We start from the raw sequence: 24,856 nt of genomic DNA, 5'->3' as shown, positions 1-24,856 counted from the left end.
GTTTATTTGAAAACAGCATTTTAACACAATGAAAGTACAAAACTATCCCTCAGTGGAAAATTGGGTGCATCCAACTATCTCAGTATTAATTGCCCCCCACTCCCCCCCGGGTATCTAGGCTCCTTGTCCCCAGTCTGAGTGCAGTTCCTCGGACTGAGGTTGATCAGATGATGAAAGAGTCCCAGGGAAAGTGATGGGAGCCCAGTTGCTCAGGTTATTTAGAAGCACACTCCTAGACAATCCCATGTAGGGAACAATCCTACCCTGGCCCCAGGTGGATCAGTTGGCCTGGGAGATCTTTCCCACTTTTAACTTCTGTGGAAGTTTCTGATCCTAGAGGTCCCATACGTGTATCAACTCAGTGTACAAAGCCCTTAGAGCAGTGGTTCTCAAACTTTTATACTGGTGACCCCTTTCACATAGCAAGCCACTGAGTGCAACCCCCCTTATACATTAAAAACATATTGTATATATTTAACACTATTATAAATGCTGGAGGTGAAGCGGGGCCTGGGGTGGAGGCTGACAGCTAGCGATCCTCCATGTAATAACCTTGTGACCCCCTCAGGGGTCCCGACCCCCAGTTTGAGAACCCCTGCCTTAGCAGGACCAGGCCTCCAGACTTTACACATTGGGTCCCCATTGACTTCCCTCTCTCTCTCATGAAATGCCATTCAGGTACTGCCCTGGGGACGCAAGGCTTAAGGGACTGGAGAGAATTCAAGTCACGATGACCGAGGGAGGTAAACCAGCTCTCAAGAAGGTAATGGTTAGAGGTGGTGATCATGGGGCAGGTCTTTACCCCGTGATCACAGTGGATGGATTCACCCACACGCAGATTGTAATGCTGACCTAAACAGATCTCCCAGATCCTGATTTCCATAGCTTATCAGCACTCTGAGCTCCCGTACCAGAGCGTGGAAGGTCTATGTTACCTGCAAGTATGGCAGGGAAGCCCATGCATGCGTTACACTTGCGTGACTGAGGAGGGGCTACATTGTCCCATCTCCTACATCCCAACGGTGCAGGCCAGAGGGAAGTTTCCATTGCTATGAGGATGGGACAGGGAGGAGGAGGCCCGGCGTTGGTTACTGGTGAAGCTGGTTGACTCTGCATGTGAGGGAGTGTTTGACATTGATTGGCTGACGGTACAGCTCTAGCCAGCAGGAGGCATTACCTCTCCAGGAAGGGGAGTTTAAATGGAGAGAGGTCCTGAAACCAGGCCAACCATGGCTGAAAACACCTGGCTCAGCTACAATTCAAACCCCAATCTAGGAGCTGCCACAGTTCCTGGAGATGGGGATTGGGGCGGAGGGGGGCAGAAATCATTGTTTATTTCTCTTTAAAATTATCCACACTCCTTAAATTCACCACATCCTTAACACTGCCCCTGCCCACTCAGCCTCCCAGCTCCTTGGTCTACTAAAGAGAGGCAACAGCACATGCCCAGGCCTGGGCCAACTGAGATCTCAAACCAAGGTGTGCGAGTCCTTCCTGCTCTTTTTGATTCCTGGTATCATTTAAAAAAACAACAACAAAACACCTTATTCTTTTAAAGCAAAATAGCAGAGTTCAAAGTTCAGGCCAGTCAATCATTAACCAGTTTATTACTATCTTATCCCTTGTAAAAATATACTACAATAATTATCCAAATAGTGACAGGATCGCCAGTGCAAGCTGGTTTGGCCCACTGCTGTCATTTAGTTTTTAACAAGGGGAGAGGGGAGTTAAATCATTGAGAGGGACAGTGTTTCACTTTCCCACTAGGACTGGGTCAAAAAAGAGGAGGTGTTGGAACCCCATATAGCGGGAAATGGGGCCTGAGGAATTCCTGACAAACTCCAAACTTACCTGCTCTGAACCTCCGGAAAAGGCTGTGAAATCCAAGCCCAAAGCCTATCCCAGGCCTGACAACACAACACACCCTGCCTGCCACCAAATCCTATGCTGAAATCACATCCCAGCCTGATACTGGGCCATGAAACCTCACCCCACCCAGATAGTGTCTCTCAATCCCAACCTGTGCCCCAGCCTGACAATAGGCCAAGAGAGCCCATCACACCCTGCCGGACCAACACCAGAACTAAAACCAGAGACTGGACCACAAAATCTACTATCAAAATCGCATCCAGTCCCGATACTGGGCCCCGTAATCTGAAACCAAAACCAGCAAGGAGGGGGCCTGCCATCCCTCCTCCCAGAGCCTACACACCTCGCATGGAAAGGACAAAAACAAACCCATCCCAGATGTGCCCAAGTGAAAAAAAAATACTCATTAAATGTAATAAGCATCCTCTTCATCTGACACTACCGTGTCCCAAATAAATTGAATTCCTTTTCATTTAGACAGCACAGGAACCTGACAAGCAACCTTTACCAACCTTTACCAGAGCTTAGAAGGGGGTAAGACAATTAAAGAAAAAACAACCCACATGACTTATATATTTATATATATATAAAATGCAGAATCATTTCAAAATCCCCACAAACTCCCCCCCCCCCCATCGTTCTCTCTCTATCCCATTTATCGGTCCCTTCTCCCCTCTCTCAACCCAGGGTCTCTCTCAGTGACAGCTTCCCAAACAGATCTGGATCTGAAATCAACCAGAAGGAAGAGATCCTCTTGAAGCCAGTTCCCCCCACCCCCTTACTTCATCTGGTTAGAGAGAGAGGCTGGGTTGGGGGGGGGGGGGAAGCAACTTCCGTAAAACAACTGAAAGAAAAGTGAAAGAGTCTGAGAGTCCCTACCTTGAGCTATACCTGGGGGTCAGGCACCCTGATTCTGAGCTGCTCCCCCAAAACTCTCACAAGCTTCCACACAACATCTAAAGCTCCAGCGGGGGGAACACCCCCACCCCCCAAAAATGATACCCCTCCCCCATCAGAATGACGTCACCCCTCCATACACACACGCCCCTGGCACCCTCCACTTTCCCAGCACCGGCTTTGGGAACATAAAAAAGTTTCTTCTTCTCCCCACCAAACAGGAAAAAGACAGACAGAAATTAAAATCGCTCTCTCTCTCTCTCTCTAAGGCCACCCAAAGCTGATCAGCTGTGCTGGGTAGTTTATTAAACTAAAAGAGAAACTATTTATAGACGAACCAGCCCCATCGGTCGCACCCGCAGGAAAGAGAGCAAGAGAAGAGACACGGGCAGAGGGAGGAAAAGAAAAGAAAAATAAAAAAGAGAGCGGCACCGGGCGAGAAAGAACAAATGAAAGAATGAAAGGGAAAGGGGAGGGAAAAGAAGAGACACGGACAGAAGGGGCTTTTTGTGTGTGTGCAAACTGAAAGAACAAGGGACAGGAAAAGAACAATTGTGCTGTACTTACCATAGTCGGAGAGACGAAAGCCGAATTCACTCAAATAATCAACTTTCATAATACTTAATTAATACCTAATTGCAACTGATTGCTCCCCGAATAACAAGTTGGTTTAAAATACTGATGTCATTGCTTTTGACGGTCCTCCCCAAGAACACTTTGGCAGCAGAGTTCACTGGTGGGGGGGGTGATGCGGGGGAGGAGAAGGCTGGTTGTCAAAAGTGAAGGTGATTGGCAGGACAGAGCTTGGCCACACCCCCCAGCCTGGCCTTCCCTACTGGCTAGAGGGCAGGTGAAAGATCAGAGTGCCTTCCCCAGCCTCTGCTCACTGCCTCCCAGGGAAGATGCTGAGGGAACCAGCTCCCAGCCAGCGAGCTGAGCAGTTCTGAAAAAAAGCCCAGCCAAGCAGCGTTACCCTATCAGGGCTGCTTGCTAGGGGCTGGCCTTATTGGCTCGCTGCTTTCCCAAACCTTTGGCTCCCCGGGCGGAGAGGCGGGACTCGGGGCCCAAAGAAAAAAGAAAGAAAGAAAAGAAAAGAAAAGACACACGAGGCTGGTGAACGGGAGCCCTTGCGGGAACCAAACACCAGCAGCCAGGGAGCTCAGTGGCATGGGCTTGAGGGATAGAGATTTAAGGTTCAGTGTCTCTCTCCCCCACCCCATGTACTGATTTAACTGGGCAAAGTGCTGTGCCAGGGGGATGCACCCAGTTGGCGAGATTATGTTAAATAAAAGTTGGGTTGATACTAGCAATAGCGACTGACTTGACTGGAGTTAACTCTGGATTTACGCTGGGATCAGGATCTGACCTGGGTCAAATTCTGCACTGGATTACACCCGCTCCAAAGGGCCAACATCAGACCTGGTGCAGCTTGAGGGAACGCTTTAAATTACTCCAGATTCATGTCAGTGTAAAGGAGATCAGAATCCATCCCCTAGTCTGAAGTCAGTCCGTGGGTGCAGATGAGAGGCGAGTACAGCCCAGGCCCTTCAAAGCGCTAAGCAAACATGAACTAATGGTTGGTTGTTTAGTATTTAATGTAGGGATCGCTCGGCAGAGGAGAACGTAAGATGCAATCGCTTGGGGGGGGGCTTTTGGGGTGGAAAGGAGTTGGGTATTTTTCTTCCCTCCTTCCCTAGGATGGGGGAACAGTGGGCGAGGAGTTCCGGCTTTTATTGTTACTTATTGTTTCTCTCAATAAGAACAAAACCCACCAGTGAGGAGGAAAAAATTATGCAGAAATGTGCCTTTGCATTTGTGTTGCACTCTGGTTTGCTTCACACAGATGGCAGGCATCAGTGGATCAATGCTTCCACGGCACTGGCCCCCTCAAGGCTGCACATGGTCCCCTCTCGCCCCAGAATTGGTACCTATTGGGCCACACTCTGAGCTCAGTTACATGGGTGTAAATCTGGAGTAACCCCATCGGATGGTGTTACACTGGCACAGCTGAGATCAGGATCTGACCTGCTGACTCCAGATTGAGCACAATGGGGTCCTGGGCTCTGACTGGGGCTCCTAGGTGCTACGGCAATACAAATAATAAAAATAATCCCAGGTGAGCTGCCACATCCCCTTCCCAAAAGAGTCACCTAGAAAGGTTCTGAGTCTTTGCACCAACAGGGCAGCAATATTATCCTGGAGAAGCTTGAACTGAATAAAGAGCCAATGGAACCAAGCAGCTCCCCCAGACTGATTTGGTCACAGGAATCCCTGCAGCTTTAGAGAGAGAAAGGCTGGAGTGAATGAGTCTGAAGGGGTGTGCTGTGTGCAAGGTAGAGTGTCTGTGAGTGTGTGCTAGTGTGAGAGAGAGAATATCTGCATGTGGGAATGAATAGGTGTATTTGTGTGAGAGAGAGCAAATGGTTGTGTTACAGTCTGTGTTGTGTGCGGAGAAGTCTGAGTGTGTAGTGACAATGTTGTGTGGGAGAGAATGACTGTGTATTGGGCAAGGCAGAGAGTGTGCACTAGTGTATGTGTGTGTATGATTGTAATATGGTGTGTATGTACATGAGTGTAATATGGGGTGGGTGCGTGTAGATGAGCAAAATACAGGAAGGTGGCATGTACACAAGTGTAATATGGGGGGTGTACAGGAATGTAATGTGGGATGGGTGGGTACACAAGTGTAATAAGGGATGTGTGCACACACAGCGTAACATATGTGTGTGTGTGTGTGTACACAAGTGTAACATGGGTGTGTGCGCGCAGTACAAAACAAACTCAGGCCAGAGCAGTAGTGTTCACTCTGACTTGGTGGGTGTTTTACTGGTTTATGTCACAAGCTTTAACATTATTTAAACACACTGGGCCAATCCCACTGCTAGCACAGGCCTCAGGAAGTCAGTGCCATTACACCAGGGGTATGTTTGGGCCCAACAGGGTTATGGTTTTTGTTCCCTGAATTTCCTCATTTCTTGTTGCTTTTATTTTTAAGTAGAAAAGAATGTTAGGGAGGTTCTCAGAGGCGTGTTGGGTAAACACACACATACGTCTCTTTCTTTAAAACAAATGAACAGATTATTTACCTGATTAAATAGGTATTTTGAACAAGGTTGTGAGCTTTTTTTTTTTTTTTTTTAAATGTCCTGTATTGGGCCATGTGGATTCTGGCAGAGCAGGTCTCTCAGGCAGTGCTTAGGAATAGCCAATGAATTTCCAAGCTACTACCAACAAGGCTGGTGCTATTCCTTAGCTCAGGGACCCTGCGGGTGCCATCAGGGCAGGCCCTAAATCTGCATGTGTAAAACCCCTTAAGACAACACCAAGGGGCGGGGGGAGGGGAAGCACCAGTGTGACCCAAAGAGGGTTTGAATCGTCTTGCTGGGCTCTAGCCACCCTGGCTTCCGCTGGCACAAAATCAGACACCAGGCTCAAGTCCTGAAGGAGGGAGTGCACCACAGACTCTATTTACTGGCCAGGAAGTGGGTGTGGCCACACAGGGAGGTGGTGTGGACTGGATACCCTAAGACTGAGAGCACTGTCTGCCCTGCCCAAGTGTTGGAACAGCCCTCAAATCAGTGGGGAAGCTGTGGCTCAGTGGCGTTCACACCTGGGGAAGAAAAGCAGTGACCCCAATCTGAGGACCCCCCCCGGCCATACCCCTCCCTCACTGGCCTGGTCAACTTTCGGGCCTGTGGGCTCCCTGGTGGAGCAGGGCCAGGCACCCAGCTGGCGTGGAGCCCTTCACCTAGGTTTTACACCAGCAGAAGTCAGAGGGACCAGATCCTGATACCTCAACGGCTTCCTCTTTCACTCATTTATTTAAAGACCCCCAAAGCCATTAGGCCATGATGCTCATTTCCAGCTTGAAGAAATCAAACTCCTACTTTAAAAGGACTGTCAGCCAACATGCCTAGCCCCCACTGCTGGGTGATTCCTACCACCACAATTGTTGGGTCTCATCTTTTAAATCTGCTTACCACTCCTCCATACTCCATGCAGACCAGAGAGCGACACTAGCCTAGCCAATTTCTAGTCAGTGCTCCTTCCTGGTTCCCAGGCCCCAGCAGGACATTGTAATGTCAAGCCCCTGCAAGGGAATATTTTGCTCCTGTATTTCTATTAATCACAGATTTTGGCCCGGCACCTCCTTTCAGGGCCTAAAATTCCTCAGTCTCCCTTATGTTCCAGACCATGAGAAACATCCTGTATGAACGCAGATTTCTCCACTCTAATATTTCCTACAAACATACAATAATTAAATGGTAGGAGCTCTTTTACCCATCATCGTCATCCGCTGAGACCCTGGGTTCTGTATTCCAGACCCCAGGCTGAAGGGAGCACACACAGAATAACACGCACGGGGTCAACAAGTAGGCACACACACAGTGTACACACACTGTCACAATGACACACACCCCCCTCCTGAATGCACCTGTGCTCCTGCACACACAAAAATGAAGAGTCACACATTAATACATATGCACACACAGCATGCACAGATGCACACGGCATGCAGGCACACTCCTACAATAAAACAACATGCACATACACTCAAATGCATGCACATCCACACACCCACACTCACACTCTCTCTCTCCCGCCCCAGAACTCCCACTGCAGATTCTGGTGTGGACTTCTCACCATCACTCCTGCTCCTCCTCCAGAAGCCACCTGCTGAGGAGCGTTTCAGGTGAAGTCCAAGCCCTGGAGCTGACGCAACTGGCAGGCTGATTTCCTATCTCAGTGATCTCCAGTCACAGGATCAGGCTTTATTTCTCCATCCTCCCTCCCTGCCTCTTACCCAAGAAAAGGGTGCTCTTCCCTCCCACTGTGGCCACTTGGCTTCCTGCTCTGCTGGGACCCTTTGTGAAACCATTTAAACAGAAGCTTTGCCCCACTCCCCACCACTGGGTCTGACCCTCCCAAAGTCAGAGCTGGCTTAGCCCACACTCTAGCTCCTGGACATGCTGACCCCTGAGACGCCTGGAGAGAGGGCAGTGCCCTTCATCCTGTCCTGAACTGTATTGCAGTATCAGCCTGCAATGTCTAGCAACTGCCACATTCCACCCCAGAGGTGGCTGCACTTCAGAGGCAAGCGAGGCAATCTCTGTGTGTCCCTCCTCTGCCTCCAAGGGGCATTAAGAACTTTAATTAATTAATGTTTGCTAGGCGCTTGAAGATCCTCAGATGAAAGCTGTGATGAGAGGGCGAGGGATGATTAATTATTATTATTACAGTTTAATCTTTACCCATAAAGGCTGCACCAGGGTTGATCAGGGGACTTGCCACGTTTCGGAGGGACAATGAAACATGGGACATCACGCTCTGCGCATCTCCTCCCCCTTCATTTTTCTATTTCTCTCACTTTCCATTTCCTTTCCTTTCCTTCTCTCTCTCTCTCCTCTATTGGGACTCACCCAAGCACCTTCAGCTCTAGACCCACCTGGGCTCTGGCTCTTGGGCTGGGGATCTGGCATCTCCAGGCTCCTCCACTCCCTTTCGCTCAGGGAGTTTATTAGGCAAATGCTCTTGCCCTATTTCTGTAATTTTGTTTGATTTCTGTTTCACCAAGGGAGGTGCCCAGAGGCCTCGGGGCCTGGATGGCAGGAGCAGACAATCCGTGCTTTCTTCCCCTTTCCTGCTCTTTCACTCCTTTCTTCTCAGTTCAGTTTCAGTCACTTTATTGGCATGACAAGCCCAGCAAGCACTGCCAAAGGGACGCTACCGAGTATCAGTGAGCAGGGTGGTGCTGTGCAGGGCCAATGGGCCTTGGCACCTGGGCATAGGTCATGCTACTTACTATTCCTTGGGCTTTATTCAAGCCATTTCACACTAGTCTCCCTCCCCCCGCGCCTCCTCCCTCCTGCTCTGCCAGCGATCCCAGCTCTTCCAGCAGGTGTCCCAGCCGAATGCTGCTTGGCACCTGACCACTTCCCCTGGGGACTTACCCTACCAGGAGCAGGCCACGAAGCAGTGAATGCACACTGAGGAAGGCCACAGGCTGCTCAGGGCTCAGAGGGTGCTCAGGGGAAGGTGTTCAAAGCAACTCACAAAGAGCTACAATTAACAATAACAATTAAAAGGGCAGCCCTGGGGGAGCTGGGGATTTGGGATGGAGCCAAAGGGGGGGTAGTTTTACCATGGAACTGAGTCCAGGAGTGAATGTGCATGGCCCTGAGGTGTAAGGACAGTGCCCATGAAACCAGCAAATGCCACCCTGGTCTAGCCCAGAGCTCCCTGCCCTGGAACTACCCAAGACTCCATCTCTAGATAGAGCCCTCTGAAAGGCACTGGAAGGCCCATTAGTATTAATTAACTTTATTATTTATTATTTGTTTTACTGCAACGCCTGAGAGACCCAGTCATGGACCAGGACCCATTGTCCTTGGTGCTGTATAGACACTGAACAAAAAGACAGGCCCTGCTCCAAAGAATTGACAGTCTAAGTGAATCTGTCTCCCTCTGGCGCACATGCACACTCGTGTGCAAATACATGCACAAGACACACATGTAAAGGTATGTGTCCAAGCACAGACACAAAAAAGCACGCACACATACATTCACACATTCATGTACTCACACGTAACCACGTTGTGGTGCAAACACCGCCATACTGCACATACCAGGACACCAACCCGGGTCTTGCCTGGGCATTAAGATTATGGCTGTGATAAGGAAGTGGGTATCAGCAGTAAAACCGTTCTAAGTCCAGGTTGCAGCCCATGTGCCAAGGAGGGGCCATATTCCCATGCCTCACTCCCAGAGCAGTGTGTGAATGGGCAGGTCCTAAAGGCTTGCCCGTAAGCCAAGGCAGCAGAGTTTGGCATGGAGCATAGACGAGCACATGGCGGCACTGCCCCCTCTCTCACTGCCCAACCCAGGGCAATGACTCTATGTGAGGCCTCAGGGCGGGAAGGGGCTTCAGCAGGTGCATGGTGCAGGTGGCTTGGTCCCCCTAAAATGATAGAGACACGATGACAGAGAGACAGGCTTGGGCTTGGATTTTAGGATAGAGTCCCAATACCCCGATGGAAAGTGAACTTGTGCCAATGCCCAGAGCTGACCTGACTGAGGGGGAGGCAGGGGAGAGGAGGGTGGATGGGACGGAGGGAGTGGTGACTGCACTGCAACTGCACATTGATTCTTCCATGGACACGGTGTGAGGGGTGTTTCAGTTACATTAGTTTCAGGAGTTAAGCTGTTTGGGATTGGAGAGGAGACAGGGCAGAAAGGAGGGAAACTAGAAGCAGGCTGGGAAGTTCCCAGCTCCCTCTGCAGTTGATAGGTTCTCTTGATGAGAACGCAGCAAGCCAGAGCCTTGCTCTGAAACTCCATGGAGCAGGAGAGGTACCTGAGGGGGCTGGGATGGGACAGCACAGACACTCAGTGACAGCTGTTGCTTGGAGGCATGCATGGTACCACTGGGGGCCGCTATGCAGCTGAGAGCAGCTGGTTCTGTGGGACAAAAGCCCTGGCCACTTGAAAGCTGTCCCTGCGCTCGCTTTTGTGTGGGAAGCCCAGTGGAGTGCAGCTAGCGAGCGCTGACCTTCCCATGAGGAGACAGGCGGGGCTGGCACTGGAAGGCTGGCCCAGGACTCGGCATGGTTAGACTGGCAATAGGGGGAGAGTGAAGGCAAGTGACAAAGGGGACAGGGAATGGGGGAAAGGACGGAGAACAGAGCCCTGGGAAAGTGTTTGGTGGAAAACGAAGGCCAAGAATGCTCCACGATGCAGCAAGGACTGAACGAGGGGAGATTCCCCATCAGGCAAACAGGAAGCGACGGGGAAGAATCTCCTCATGATACTGTATGTGAGAGTGTCTGTATGTGTTGACACTATGTGTGCACGAGTGTGCATGGGCGCTGACAGTGTTTATGTGCCAATACTATGCGTGTGCACATGCTGACATTGTGGGTGGATGTGTGTGTGTGCTGACATTACATGTGCATGTGTGTGTTCTGACAGTGTGTGCGTGTGCTGACGTTACATGTGTTCTGACAGTGTGTGTGCACGCTGACATTACACGTACATGTGATTTGACACTGTGTGTGCATGTGCCTGTGCAGACATTGCGTGTGCACGTGCTGTCACCATGTGTGCGTGTGCCGACACTGAGTTTGCATGTGTGAGGGTGCTGACACTGTGCATGTGCGTGCCGGACACAACAACGTGCAGAGCGAATAAAGGCCCCGAAGGAAGCATGGCCGTGCAGGAGGCTCTGACAATGGGCCAGGAGGGGGCAGGGGGAGGCAGTGGTAGGCGGAAAGTGTGAGGCAGACACAGCGATTGCATTACTGAAGGAGCCCGGGTTGGCAGTGCCGAGCTATCGTCTCTGTAATCCTGTTAGCCAGCAATCTCCATTCCGAAAGAGCTTCATTTCTTTGTGAATATTTGTAAACTAGATATCTAATGGAAAATTATAGGAAAATTATAGTGAAATTCATGACAAAGAAATCCGATTAGCCTTAATTCAATTATGCCATCTTAGCCCACACAGCACATTTCCCATTTTTTTCCCATAAATACCAATGCCAGGGGTCCGGGTAATCAAATAAAATTGAAAATCATCTTCCCATTAAATTCAATTAGCTGCAATTTCTAAAGCCTATCAGAGATTTTAATTACTAAATTATAAAATTCTCCAATGCTAAATTGAAACTAAAAAAATTGCACATCCTTATATTTCAGAGGGAAAAAAACCCAGCAGAAACCTTGAAAAATACCCTTCGCTCCCATCATGGCCCACATGAGGAGGGTCATGGGAGCCTTTATCAACAGGAAGACTGTGGAGATAGCATGGACTGGGTCTCGGAGAGGAAGAAGAGGATGAGGAAGATGGCTGTCTCCCAGGGAAGGGGCTGTGATGCCAGCTGTCATTAAAACATAGACCCCAACCCCTTCCTAAACCAACTCTCTGTTTAAAAAACTATGTCAGAAAACTCCAGCGCAACCCTCGATCCTTTCTCCAGCTTGAGCTCCCGGACTTGAGATAACTCCCCATGGAAGCTGACCTTGGTCATCAAAATCATGCACTCCCACCTCGCTCATCCAGCATTCGGTAACCAGCCAGCGCTCTGCTGGTGGCTAGGGGAATGACCACTCAGGGCCATGGGAGTCAGTGGAAGTTTTAGCTGCATGAAGGCCTCTTAGTGCAGATCCTAAGTCCCCCATCCAACAGCCCTGGAGGCCCATGCAGTACAGAGGATGGTATCTAAGGGGTACTTAGCATGCCTTCAAGCGATGGGCAGAGGAGAGCTGCTGTATTCCCCAGCTATATAACTGACCCCTGCTGCCACTCCCCAGAGCAGCTCCTGGTAATTGACCTTTTCCCTGACAAAATCCCCAAAACACAAAATCGAACAGGCTGCTATGCCCCAGCCCCACATGGAACAGAGCCCAGGGAACCCCAACTGTTACCACCAACGATGCCGCCCACCCAAGTCCAGGTCATGTATACCAGTGACACCACTGGCTTCAAGAGAGCTCCTCTGGATTGACACCAGACTAACCTGGGTACTGCTAACCCGGGGTCCCTTCACATGAGTTAACAGCTGCCGTCTATGCTGGAAAACAATTCCGCCTGGTCACTTAAAGGGTTACGTGAGCGCTAGCAAAAATAAATCCCACTTTCTTGCTAGTTTCGCAGCACTAACTAGGTGACAAAGCTGCTGCTGCTCCCTCCGCCACCTGCCCAGGCTGATACCAAGTTTAATTTGCTGGGCGCCCAAGAGTGGCCATGAGGGGAGTTGCCCACAAACTGAACAACAAAAAAAGCTCATGATCTTGGCTTTTTCTTTAATAAATAGGCAAACTGGCTGAGCCAGATTGTTGGTTGGGCTCCCGCTCCTCTTTATCACCCCGCAGCCTCAGTGACACATTCTCCAAATCATCAGCATTTTGCAATGGGAGCTTGTTACCAAATACCATATTTTTTGCCAGGGAAGGGAAAAAATATTAATCAATAATTAAGAAGACCAAGCAGTGAGAGATTGCTGGTTGGATGGTGCTGCCGCCTCCGCGGGGATTGCTCAGGCAGCTGGCGCTGGGCCCAGCGCGCACCTAGGTTGCCGGCTCGCCCTGGAATGTGGCATTGGCACCTGAGTGCTACTTTATTTTACTACGAATTAATCAAAGTCTCTTCTGCAAATGTCTGCCACTAAATCACCACTGGCTGCGCTTCAAACACAATTCCCCTGTTCCAGGGACTCAGCACAGGGAGATTACCAGCTTCAGGTGAAAGGCTGAAGGGAGGTTTCCTCTCGGCAGAGCTCCCGGTATCCCCAGCCATTGGCCTCCCTCGGCTGGAAGAGTAATAGGTTTCCCACGTCTCTGCTCCCATTCACAACAGGAAGCTGCAGAGATGGTCAGGATACGCTGGGGAAAATCCAACCCCACTGTCTCACTCCAGTGCAGTTACACCAGCGAGGAGTTGGGCTCAACTTGTCTCTGTGCGTCTAATGCAGGAGGAAAGGAGTGTATTTGTGCACTGTGAGTTTGTGTAGCTCTGCGTAAGTCTCTATGCACGTGAGAGTGCATGACCACATGTGTTTGTGGGGCTGTGCATGTGTGTGCACGGTTGTATATTTGCACGACTGTCTGTGTGTGCATTATGGCCGTGGGGGGGGGTATAGTTGTGTGTGTCCAGCTGAGCATGCATAACTGTTCATGTGTGTAGCCTCACAATTATGTATACATGTTTCTTAGATAGTGCTTGTTAAGTGAACGAGTGCCCTTCTAGTCTGAAGGGCAGTACCCCGATCCTGGAGCACGGTGGTGATGGGCACATGTCTTGGTCCTTTGCTCTTGGCTTCCCTGCCTCTCTCTGGAGAGGCAGTGCTGCCCTGAGCCGCGGATGCGTTGTAGTCCCCTCTCCACACTCTGCCTGTCTCAGAACCCTCTCATATTTTCAGTGCTCAGTAGACCGTGAATTCTCCTTCAGACTAGTTACAGGGTTATTAGCTTCTCCTGACGCCAGTAACCACCAAACTTTCACTGGCAGCTCGGCCTTTGCCTGAGAGACACACAGCCCTCCTCCCTGGGCCTGCCCCTCTGCCCCACATCCAAGGGGATGGACCTCTAATCAAGAGGGAGCTACGGAGGGGCGTCTCACACCAGCTAGCTACAGCTAAAGGCCATACCTAACCCGAGAGACACAACTGCTGTGGAAATGAGTTAGAATAGAGAGAGAGGGAAAGAGAGAAGGAGAAAGAAAGGCGATGAGACAAAAGACAAGGCAACAGAGAGAGATGGGGAAGACAGCATGCTGGCCCCCTCCCTCCAAGCGCGCCATCCCGCTCCCCCCACCTCTGGCACAGAGCCACCTCTGGCTTCAACCCCCCTCCACTGGCACAGAGCCACCTCTGCCCGCTCCTGCCTCCACTGGCAGAGACCCACCTCTGCCCGCTCCCGCCTCCACTGGCACAGACCCACCTCTGCCCGCTCCCCCACCTCTGGCACAGACCCACCTCTGCCCGCTCCCCCCACCTCTGGCACAGACCCACCTCTGCCCGCTCCCCCCTCCACTGGTACAGACCCACCTCTGCCCGCTCTCCTACCAGTGACATGAAGCCACTTCTGCCCCTCCCCACCCAGCAGTCCAGCCCTGCCCACTCTCCCCTTGCTGTGCAGGCTGGCTCCTGTCAGGCTTCCCCCTCTCCCAGAAGCTGACTGAACATTTCTCAGCAGAAGTCAGTTCTTGGCGCAGGGATGTTCCTTTTGAAAGTAAGCAGTTGTGGCTGGCGAGTGTCATTGCCAGGAGTTCCTGCGTGGCCCCAGGGGGAGTGCGTTGCGAAAGGTGCACAGGAGACTAAAGGTGCCCATGGCACCTTTTCAGAGTCAGGCTGTTCTCCCTGGGGCCCAGGTCAGATCCCACTCATGGTGATTTTATCCTTCTTGCCTACAGCAACTTCAATCTCTCCTTTCAGCTGGACACCTGCATTTCCTGCCCTGCGCAGCTACATGGGGCTGTTGCAGGCAGTTAAACAGGGCACATCTTCCATCCCAAGGGGTGGCTGCATTTCTGTGGGTGAAGGGATATCATACAACTATCTATCCACTTGCTATAGAGTACAAGGAGCTGAAAGGTGTCAGAGCTATTTCACTCACTAACCTTACAGCATATATGGTCTTGGGCTGAAACGATAACTTATTCTCTTCTCTCCACTACACATGCACGGGGGACATGCACACACACGCACAGAGACACTCAAGATAGTGCACGCGCACGTGCACACACGCACTCAGAAGCTGTGGAAGCAGCCAGAGACTGGGGAGGGGTCTGTTGCTCCAGAGGCATGTTTGGACGTCATTGCCTAGCTTCAGGGGCTGCAACACAGAAAGGAGTCCAGGAATATTCCTGAAAGCACAGAGACAACTTGACAAAGATCTCACCCCAGCAGCACCCTGCCTCCTCCCTCTGCCATGAATGACAGAGCCCTCCAGCACTTCCATCCCACCCCAAGCAGGGACTTCAGAGCTTGGGGTGGTGGAGGGGGAACAATTCAGACACCATGGTGATGGGCACAGTATAGAAACCTGAAGAGACCAGGAAAAGAAACTCAAAGTTCCTGCTCCTCTGAGATTTCTTCCCGGCACTAAAGGTTGCTCTCCCAGATGTTGCAGTTGGATCAGTGGGGTCATCAACATGGCCAGATCCCAGGGAATATAGCTACGGTTCCCACCATTGAGGTTAAAATACAGCAAGAAAAAGGCCCCCTCTTCACCTCCCGACCCTCTTGATGAAACCAGGTTGCATTGGGGAAACATCCCCAGCCCCTCCCCTCTCCTCCAATCTCCATAAAGGAAGAGCTTTGTGCAAACAATAGATCAATGGATCCCCGCCCCTTCAGAAGGAAAACAAACACCAGGATCACCGCAAATTAGAGAATGTTTCGCTTCACTTCATCCAAACAGGCTGACAATTTTTTTGGGTTGTTGCCACGGCGACAGAATAACACAGCGTTCAGCCTGTTGCAGAACAATCAATTAAGTTAATGCCTCCCAGTGCCTGTTTACTCTTCCATTTAGGAGGTGCTGCTGCCTCTCTCTCTCTCTCTCTCATCATTGCATTTTCTCCTCCTTTGCTTCTCTTCTGCATTCCCTCCTTCATTTCCCCTAAAATAAAAGTCCCGCCCCTTAACCTCCTCTCCTGATTACCAACTTCTGGGAATGATTGCCTCGAATCAAGTTTTTTCTTCTCTCTCTGCCTCATGCTCTCTCTGCCCCTCCCAGTAATACAGAGACGGGCCTTGGGAACACAACACAGACTACTCCACATACCTTTCCTTTCTCCCCTTGCAGACTGGCCAGGAACGCACAATCCCAATCCAGTACAGCATTATCCAGTATCCCAATCCAGTACAGCATTTAAGCACATCCCTTTGGCTTAGATGGTGCTTAAACAGGTGCTGAAAGTTAAGCGTGTGCTTAAGTGCTTTTCTGATTTGAGGCCTAGACTGGGAGAGCGGGAAGGTGATGTGCTGGCCCTTGGAAGGAAACATGGGCAAGAGCAAAACAATGTTACCTTTTTTTTTAGATTTTTAAAACATTACAAGCACTGAAAGCATCCCCTACCCCCACCCTGCGCCCTAACGGTCTCCAGGAAGATGCACAGTGCCAGACATCGGACAGGGCCATGTACTTCTCCCCAGTGATATCACAGGTTTCCTTCTGCACCTCAATCAGCTCTGCTGCCTGTTTACAGTCACTTCCACATTCCCCCCGCGCTCCTCAGTGGTAACGAGCCTGAGCTCACACTGCACTTCACCAAGGGAATAAATATGAGAGCTCTGTGCGATAGCAGGGCCAAGGCACAGAGAAGCCAAGTGACTTGTCCTGAGCAAGTGGCAGAGCCTGCAACAAAACCCTGGTCTCCTGACTCCCAATCTGGTCACAGCCCTTGCCCCCTGCTAGCTCGCCAGCACAGCATGGTTGTATGAAAATACATATAGATTCCAAGAGGTACTGTAGCCCCCTCCCTCTGAAAACAACATTTAACTGAAGGGCCTATAGTAAACTAGTGGGCAGCATCTCTTTAATAGGCAGGATAAAAGTGAGACACACTGAGGCTCAAGGGAAAACAAGGGCAGGATTACAGCTAGCCCTGTGCAGGAATCGAAGGGCTCTGTTCACCCAGGCCAATATTCTGTAGGGCATGGGAAGGAGACGGGGAAAGGGAGAGGAGAATTCAATGTGTATTCATGTGGGGAGGGAACAGGGGAAGGCAGGGAAGCCAAATAATTTCTCCCCCATCCTTCCGGCTGCAAAGCCAACACGCCAGGCTTTGGTGGGCTGCAGTGCCGGGCGGGGCGGGGGGTGGGGGGGGGCAGCATCAGCATCTCTCCTGGAGAACAAGTTGCCAGCGGAACTTGTTGGAAAAGGGGCTTGTTGACTGCTCCCTGTCCGTTACAGCCCAGATTATAAGCATATTGCACAGCACTCTCTGCACGGTGCTGGGGAAATCCAATACGCTGAAAGGTTAATGCAATCAATTAGGGCGACAAGGAAGTAAAGTAAAGCCTTCCGAGTAGACGAAAGGGAGAGAGAGGAAGGGAGATGGAGACAGAGAGAAAAGCAAAGAGAAAGGAAGAACAGGGCAGGGGTTCGAGAACAGAGAGGAGACTGGGAACAGGAGACAGGCAGATGGGACTGGTCTTGTGTATTGAGGGCCCTGAACCAGTTGAGAGGAGGCTCAGTGTGTGACTTGTCCTGCCGTATGAGGGGGTGAGGGACCCCAGCGAGCCTGCCAATCACCCTGCCAGCCTGGGATGGAGGATTGTCCCCAGTGTGCTGTCACTACCATAAATTAGTTGTTTCTCGTAGCGTCCACAAGGTGCCAGGTGCTGTCCAAACAGCAAAGCCAGTTGGGCTCTGCCCCAGGGCACTTACACGCAGGCCCAGGGGCACAGAATATGGAGGTCCAGCGTTGGCACTGGCCACACCTGGGAACAGCATATGCCATAACACATCTGATTGGGGCATCAGTAAAATCCTCGCCAGGTCCCTGCTACCTGACCATGCTAAGCTGTGAGACATAAGTGACTTCTGGCTCTGGCATAAGGCTGGCGTGGAGGGAAGAGAAGGAGAAGGGCCAAGGAGAAGAGAAGGAAAAGGAGAGCGAGGGACAGAGAAGGGGAGGAGTAGACCTCTAGACCTCTATTTCTATCTATCCATCCATCCTTGTGCATCTGAGCACAGTGTCTGTCCTTGGCATCACACCAGTTGCCCCAGTAGCTCTAACTTCCTGGGTACTAGCTTACATCAGTCCCGCTGGCTGGCAAAGTCGGCACTGTGTAGATTTCTATGGCTGGGTTCTGCAGGATCTCGGGCTGGATGATCCTGTTGGTTTCTCCTGGCCTGGGAGTCTCTGCATCTCTGAGAGTCAAGAGCCCTCCTCTTTAGCACAGTCACTCTCAGCAAACAGGTAGTGCTGGATCTACCCTGCAAGCTCAGAGCAAACCCCTCCTAGCAGGGAGTCTCCCAAGGGAGCAATGGGCCATCCACATGCAGAGAGCATGCCACAGCCCTGCACAGCATGGAGGTGCCAGCCTCACAACATGGCATAACACCGCTCCTGCAGGGCAAAGCCAAGTCATTCCCTAATGCACTGGGGGCACCTTCCCTCAGAGCCCTCAGCTCAGTAAAGAGCCCACAGCCGTCCCACTGGCTGCCCCGAGTTGGAGAGCGAAGGGTGGCCAAGCTCCTGCTCTCTGACCCCTAAGCAGAGCAGCACTTCATTAACCTGGGCTGGCAGGTCGGTGAGTGCAGCTGCTTCCTGCCACTGCTCTCGCTCTCGGCACGGCTAGGCCTTGGAGAACGTGACACCAGCTTGTTAGGACAAATTATTATGCCATAACCCCTGCCGCCACATCCCTTAATATCCCTATTTAGCCAGAGACAATTGCTGGTGGGCTCCTCACTCTTAAAGCAGCCTTGCAAAGGCACGAGCACCGAGATTTCTGATCCCGGGGGATAGGAGAGACCCTAAGCACCCAGCCCAGGGACCTGCAGGAGAAGGCAGTGGAGGGAGCCTAAGCTAGGTGCTGGCTGATTGCCCCATGCAGGAAGATGCAGGGTCACTGAGAAATCCTGGTGTTGCCAGAGGCCAGTTCACAACCAGAAACATTGCTCTCCACAGCAGCTGGTTCTGAGTCGGATTGAGTACAAGTTCCCGACTCCCCAAGTTTCAGTGCAACAAAGTGATCTTTGTCCAAAGTGCATTGAAAAAATTATCTGGGATTTCTGCTCAAAACCACAGGCCAGTTTTAGCCTGAAGAAGCCCCGAGTATCTCTGCGCCACCCCCAGCTCAAATATCACACTGCATGGGGCTCCTGTTTCTCCATTTTCGTATGAACTGTCTGGGATTTAAGAGTTTTGTTGCAATATTAAACCTAATCGGGGCATACCAGACAAGTACAGAGCATGGGCCTAGAAGCTGGCTCTGTGTCAGTGAAGGATCCGGAGTCCCTGCCCGAACAGGGCCCTACCTAACAGTTCACAGCCCACGGAGGAAGAGAACAGCTCTGAACAAAGGCATCAAGCAAGTGCCTTGCTGGGGAGGTACAGCTAGAGGCTGGTCTGGACTAATCCAGTGCTTACATGTCCTCAGCAACTCAGAACACAAAAAACGAGACAGAAACCCAGCCAAGTGCCAAACTAACCCTGCCATGGAACAGACATGGGGAGAAAACACCTCCCTGAACAACTGCCTCTGCGCCTGGAGAAACCAAACCTGACCCCTCTTGTAGGGGGAGTGCGGAGAGGGGGAAAACAGGGAACAAGAGAAAAGAGTGAGAAGGAGAGAATGAAAGAGAAGACGGAGAAAACCAAAATAGTACCAGAGAAAAGAGAGTGAGAAAGAAAAAAGGGAAAGGGAAAAGAACAGAAAAGGCAGAACAGAATGAGAGCAAAGGAAGAAGGAAGTGGATAAGGGAGAAGAGAGGGAGCGGAAAGGGATGAGAAAAGAGCAAGAAGAAGGAGCACAGCAAGGGAGAGAGCTGTAACCAGGGTTGTGAAGAATGAAAAGGGAAGAATCTGCCTGTTCCTTTCAGCACTTGGAGCATGGTGCTCAGTGGTGACCTACACTGTGCCCGGCTGTGATCACGTTTTCAGGGCCACTGCCTGCAGATCCCAAACAATGATGGGGAGCCTTTGAAGTCAGAGAAAGAAGCCGCAATGTGAACAGGGGATGTTTTTGGGGGGGCTGGGGGGAGAGGGAGAAAATGTGAGGACTGAGGAGGCAGGGGAGAGAGGTTGCGAGGACAAAACAGAGAGTCGTTCCCAGTGGGGTGCCCCGAAATGAGAGAGACAAAAAGAAAACAAACAGTTTATGAGTAGGGCACATGCTGCCTGTGTCTGCGTCCCCCGCGCCGCCCACCCCCCGAGCTCCCAGGGAGCCTTCTGTTCCCCAGCAATGATGGATGGACGCACAGGGCCATTCACTCCTGCTATGTTACAGCAGAAATATTTACATAACACTGGCCTTCCACCGGTCACCTCTGACATTGCCGGGCCCAACCCAGGGGCCCCTCTGACACAGCCTGGCCTGGGAGCTCCTCCAGAGTTGCCCAGTCCAGCCACAAGTCCCAGGGGAGCTTGGCATAAGAACTAGAACACCAGGCTGGGTGGAGAGGAGTGCCAGGGACATGGAGACGCCTGCAAAGCCATGAAGGAGCCAATGTCAGAGTGGGGATTAGAAGTGTGGGACTCCTGGCTCCCAGTCCTGTGCTCAGGTCACTCCACCGTGTTTTCCTCTAAGCAATGGGATTCATTCAGCAGCCTCCCCTCCTCCTAGCCCTTTGGGTGAGGAGGGCATATACCCCTGGAGCCAGAGGGCAATGGCCTGTCTGCCACTGGGTTCACATGCCCTGGGAGGCAGGGGACATGGCCTGCTTTCGTCCTTTGCTTCTCAAGGCACAACCAATTCAGTGGGGCTAGCCAGGATCTCTGTTGGGCAGCCTCGGCAGCACATGGGTTTGACACAGTCACAGTGGTCAGCGAGAGGGGAACTAATGTCTGTCTATCCATCCCTAAACACTCTCACAGATTCACCCACATGTTTGGTCAAAATGGTGGTCAAGGGGGGAGGAAAGTTACCCACAACCCCCAGGCCTCCAATGCTCTTGACCATAAGGTCCAGGCTGCTCCCCATGTCATACTGCTGCTATCCCACTGGCAGCACCGATGAGCCCAAGGCAGCTCACTTGGGCCAGCTGTGGCTGTCACGGGTCATTTATTGCAGGGCAGACATACACTAAGGAGGAAGGCAGTACAGAATGGGCAGGTACAGTATTGGAGCTTGAGATCCGGCTCCCGTGCTCCCCAGAGAAGAGAACCCCTCCTCTCCTCCTAACTCACTGATCCCACAGCTCTCTTTGCACCTCTTCCGCCGGGGACTCCAATACATTACTGCAAATACCCCCTCCCCACTTCCAGAAAGCACTGACGCCCCCAAGTGATTCCAGAGACCTGTCATTACCAGCAAGTTGGTACCAGCACAATGGTGCCCAGGTGATGGGAGGTCACAGGACAGCCAGACCACTTGAGAGCCTAGAGGGACCGATGGGAGGAGCTAGATTCAGTATGTTGGCGATGCCTCAGGAAGGGTAGTGAAAACAGCCTGGGAATGGGTGTAAGTGCCCAGAAGGGAGGCTCAGGATTCTGTAGGGGCCATAACTATGGGGCAGGGAGGATGAGACCTATCCTGGGAATTGCAGTGAGATCTCAGAGGCTGTGGAGCAGTCTCTTAAGGGGGTAAAGACCCCCTCACCCAGGACATTTAGTATGGGATTTTAAAAGGAGCCTAAAGCCATTAGCTACCCAACAACCTTTTCCATGGGCTTAGGGCCTCTACCTCCTACAGACTCCTAGACTGGGAAGCCCTGGAGAAGATGCTGTAGGGAACAGTCAAACTTCCTGAGTGCTCGGGCATGGACCAGAAGTCCTTTCCAGCTCTTGCTCCAGAAGACCATGAAATCCCCACTGCAGTAACAGGGCAGCCCCAGGACCCTGAGAAGAGGGTCTGGAGAAGCTCAGGATGCAGTGGGGGACACAGACAGACCCACCCCCTGCCACATTAGAGCCATGCTGCTGTTTTACTAGCTATGAGTCTATGTCCCTGTCAGGGCTGAGCACAGACATCACCATCTCAGCTTGCTTCTGGGCAAACTGAGTCCAGCCCAACTTTCTAAAGATGGAGTCTGAGACACAAAGAGAGACCAAAGCCCTCTTCCATCTCCTGCCATGCCAGCCCATGGGCTAAGGAGAGGAGGTAGCACAGCCTGCTCTGCCAGGCCCCTTGTGTCCATCCATGCCTTGGCATCAGCAAGGACAGGGAAGGCAGAGAGGAGGCCAAGAGAGGCCCCACAGCGAGGCAGGATCAGGAACCAACAAAGACTGACAGGTAGAGACAAGGACACAGGGTTAGAGACACACACAGGCCATGTCTGCGCTAGACCCTCCCCACTATCCTCTTCCTCTATTGCTAACGCCAGTTCAGCCTCCCCAGTTTTAGCCCCAGCGGGAGCCCTAGTGCAGACAAGGCCACAAAGACCAGGCCAAGGAATGTGAGAGACATGCAGAGGTAAAGAGAACCCAGGAGGGTTGGAGACATACCCATTGCAGCCTGGATGTCTCTCCTACCTTTCGGAGATTTCAAGGCCTGGTTTCTCGCCTTTTTTGAAGCTGTAAAGTCACTTCATCCTGAGGAGGAAAGAAGGAAGATGGTTAATGCCCCTGGCCCAGGAAGCCATAACACACAATAGGTGCTCAGATCAGATATAGAGGCATGACAGAGCAAGGGGCCTGCCCAACTACACAAAGGGCAGGTGTGGGACCCTTGGTATTTGCCTGGCAACAGAGCAGCCCTGCTTTGCTTTCAGCTATATGGTGCACTGCAATGAGGCTTGTGTGCCATGCACCTTGGGAGATACACAGTGCTCCTGCTTTGGTGCTCTAGGGCAGTGACCCTCAACCTTTCCAGACGACTGTACCCCTCTCAGGAGTCTGATTTGTCTCACGTACCCCCCAAGTTTCACCTTAAAAGCTACTTGCTTACAAAATCAGCTATAAATATACAAAAGTGTCACAACCACACTATTACTGAAAAATTGCTCACATTCTCATTTTTACCATATAATTATAAAATAAATCAACTGGAATATAAATATTGTACTTACATTTCACTTTATAGTACATAGAGCCGTATAAACAAGTCACTGTCTGTATGAAATTTTCGTTTGTACTGACTTCGCTAGTGCTTTTTATGCAGCCTTTTGTAAAACTAGGCAAATATCTAGATGAGCTGATGTACCCCCTGGAAGACCTCTGCGTACCCCTGGTTGAGAACCACTGCTCTAGGGAGCTCTGGGATGGGGTAATGCCTACAGGGCTGGGATGGAGATAGTTAAGTGGGTAGAGGGCACCCTCTATAGGGCAGGGTTTGGCTGGCCCCTGCTTCACTTATAGGTAACAGGGACAGTATAACAACTATGAAGTAGAATTTTCTAGGAATTGATTTTCTTCTGCTGCTGCTTCTTTCACACTTGCTCACTACAAATCATGTATAAGTCTCCTCCCGCTGGCCTCCATTTGACTCCATCTCCATGCCCGTCCCACTCTCTCTTGACCCCTCCTCTACCTCCATGCCCCTCCCACTCTCCCCTGACCCCTCTTCCACTTCCATGCCCCCCATCCATCTGACTCCACCCCCAACACCATGCTCCTCCCATTCACCCTCCTGACCCTGCCTCTCCCAGAGGCTCAGGAGCATTGTGGCAGTGATGTCACGGTGGCTGAAGAAGCTCTGACCTCCCTGGCATACAGACATGATGCTAGCCACGAGGGATGCAGTATGGGGTCACAAGGCCCGTGCTCCCTAGCCATTCATCTGCAGGCTTAAGGTATTGGGGAAAAGCAGAGAATGGGGAGCAAAGGGACAAGGAAAAAAGATAAGAAGTCCCAGCGAAACACATGAAAAGTAAATTGAATTATTTAAAACCATATGTTCAAAAAATATGACAGAGCATAAAAGCTGTGCCGTGAGACTTCCGGAGGGGGCTTATCCTGAACAGCCACCATGGGAGGAGAGCAGGGGGAGAGGGCTGACAGCTCAGAAAGCAGCCAGATACGAGGTCCCTTCTCAAGGTGACTGGGAAGGTGACAGAGGGCTCGGGGAGCCTGTGTGGAATGAGGAGATTTTGGCTGTTTATACAGCCCCTTCCATCTGAGGATGGCAAAGCACTTCCCACGCATTGATGAGTCTTTCTGCATAGCCCCTGGAGAGGTGGCTGTTACCCCACTTACAGCTGGGCCTGCAGGGACTGCACAGTGAAAGTGACCTGACCGAGATCACACGCTGAGTTAATGGCAGAACCTAGGAGTCTTGACTCCCAAAGTCTTGACTGCTCTAATCACTAGACCACACTACATTTCCCTTACAAGGCAGCATGCTCTCTCGACCCAGTCCCCCCCCAGGAATATCACGAAAGGGAGAAGCGAGAGGGTCTCAGCTCTGGGATGCCCAGCCACCCCTGCAGGAATTGGCTGCTTGTGTTTTGGGGTCCCGGTGCTCTCCGCAATCAGACAACCTCCTCCTGTCACTTACACTCTGCCAGTTCCCGAACGTTGTGCCAGAGAAAGATGCCTGGCTTTGGCCAGGACCCAGAGTGGGAAGGAGCTGATGAGAAATCCCAGATGGATGGATGGACGTGGAGTGAAAGGAGCCGCTTATGTGAGGAAGATACATAACAATTCCGGCTCCTTCCGCCCCAATCAAACCCCACACTAACAAGGCTGGGGACACGGCTGCGTTCTCTGGCAGCTGCAGGGACTGACAGCTCCCCACTTGGACTCCCTCTTCCTCTGCCTATCGGCCTGTCCGTCTCCCTCTGGCTCACTTTTTCCTCCCTTTGGTTCTCTCCCTTTTGTTCTCACTCTCCCTCCCTGCGCTCTCTGTTCATTACTCTCCCTGCCTCTGCCTCCTCCGCCCCAGTGTATGGCCAATTGTTGGGTTTGGGTTTTTAATTGTTTTCCCCCCTTATTTTGGCCTCGGCTTATCAGTGATGCAAGAGGAATAACGCCAATTTACTT

General features: G+C 51.5%; 1 protein-coding gene across 1 annotated transcript in view; it reads right to left on the bottom strand.

The window, feature by feature from the left end:
* Nucleotides 1–3,409, bottom strand: part of CASZ1 (castor zinc finger 1) — a 131,110-nt gene extending 127,701 nt beyond the window's left edge. The window contains exon 1 of the mRNA XM_084652060.1: nucleotides 3,334–3,409. Coding sequence (XP_084508186.1) covers nucleotides 3,334–3,382 — 49 coding nt within the window. The 5' untranslated portion in view covers nucleotides 3,383–3,409. The remainder of the gene's footprint in view (nucleotides 1–3,333) is intronic.
* Between the last annotated feature and the right edge of the window lie 21,447 nt (nucleotides 3,410–24,856).

Source organism: Lepidochelys olivacea, assembly GCF_965140295.1.
Source record: "Lepidochelys olivacea isolate rLepOli2 genome assembly, chromosome: 18".
Lineage (NCBI taxonomy): Eukaryota > Metazoa > Chordata > Testudines > Cheloniidae > Lepidochelys > Lepidochelys olivacea.
The sequence above is the reverse complement of the archived record's forward strand: the minus strand, read 5'-3'. Positions and strand labels throughout refer to the sequence as shown.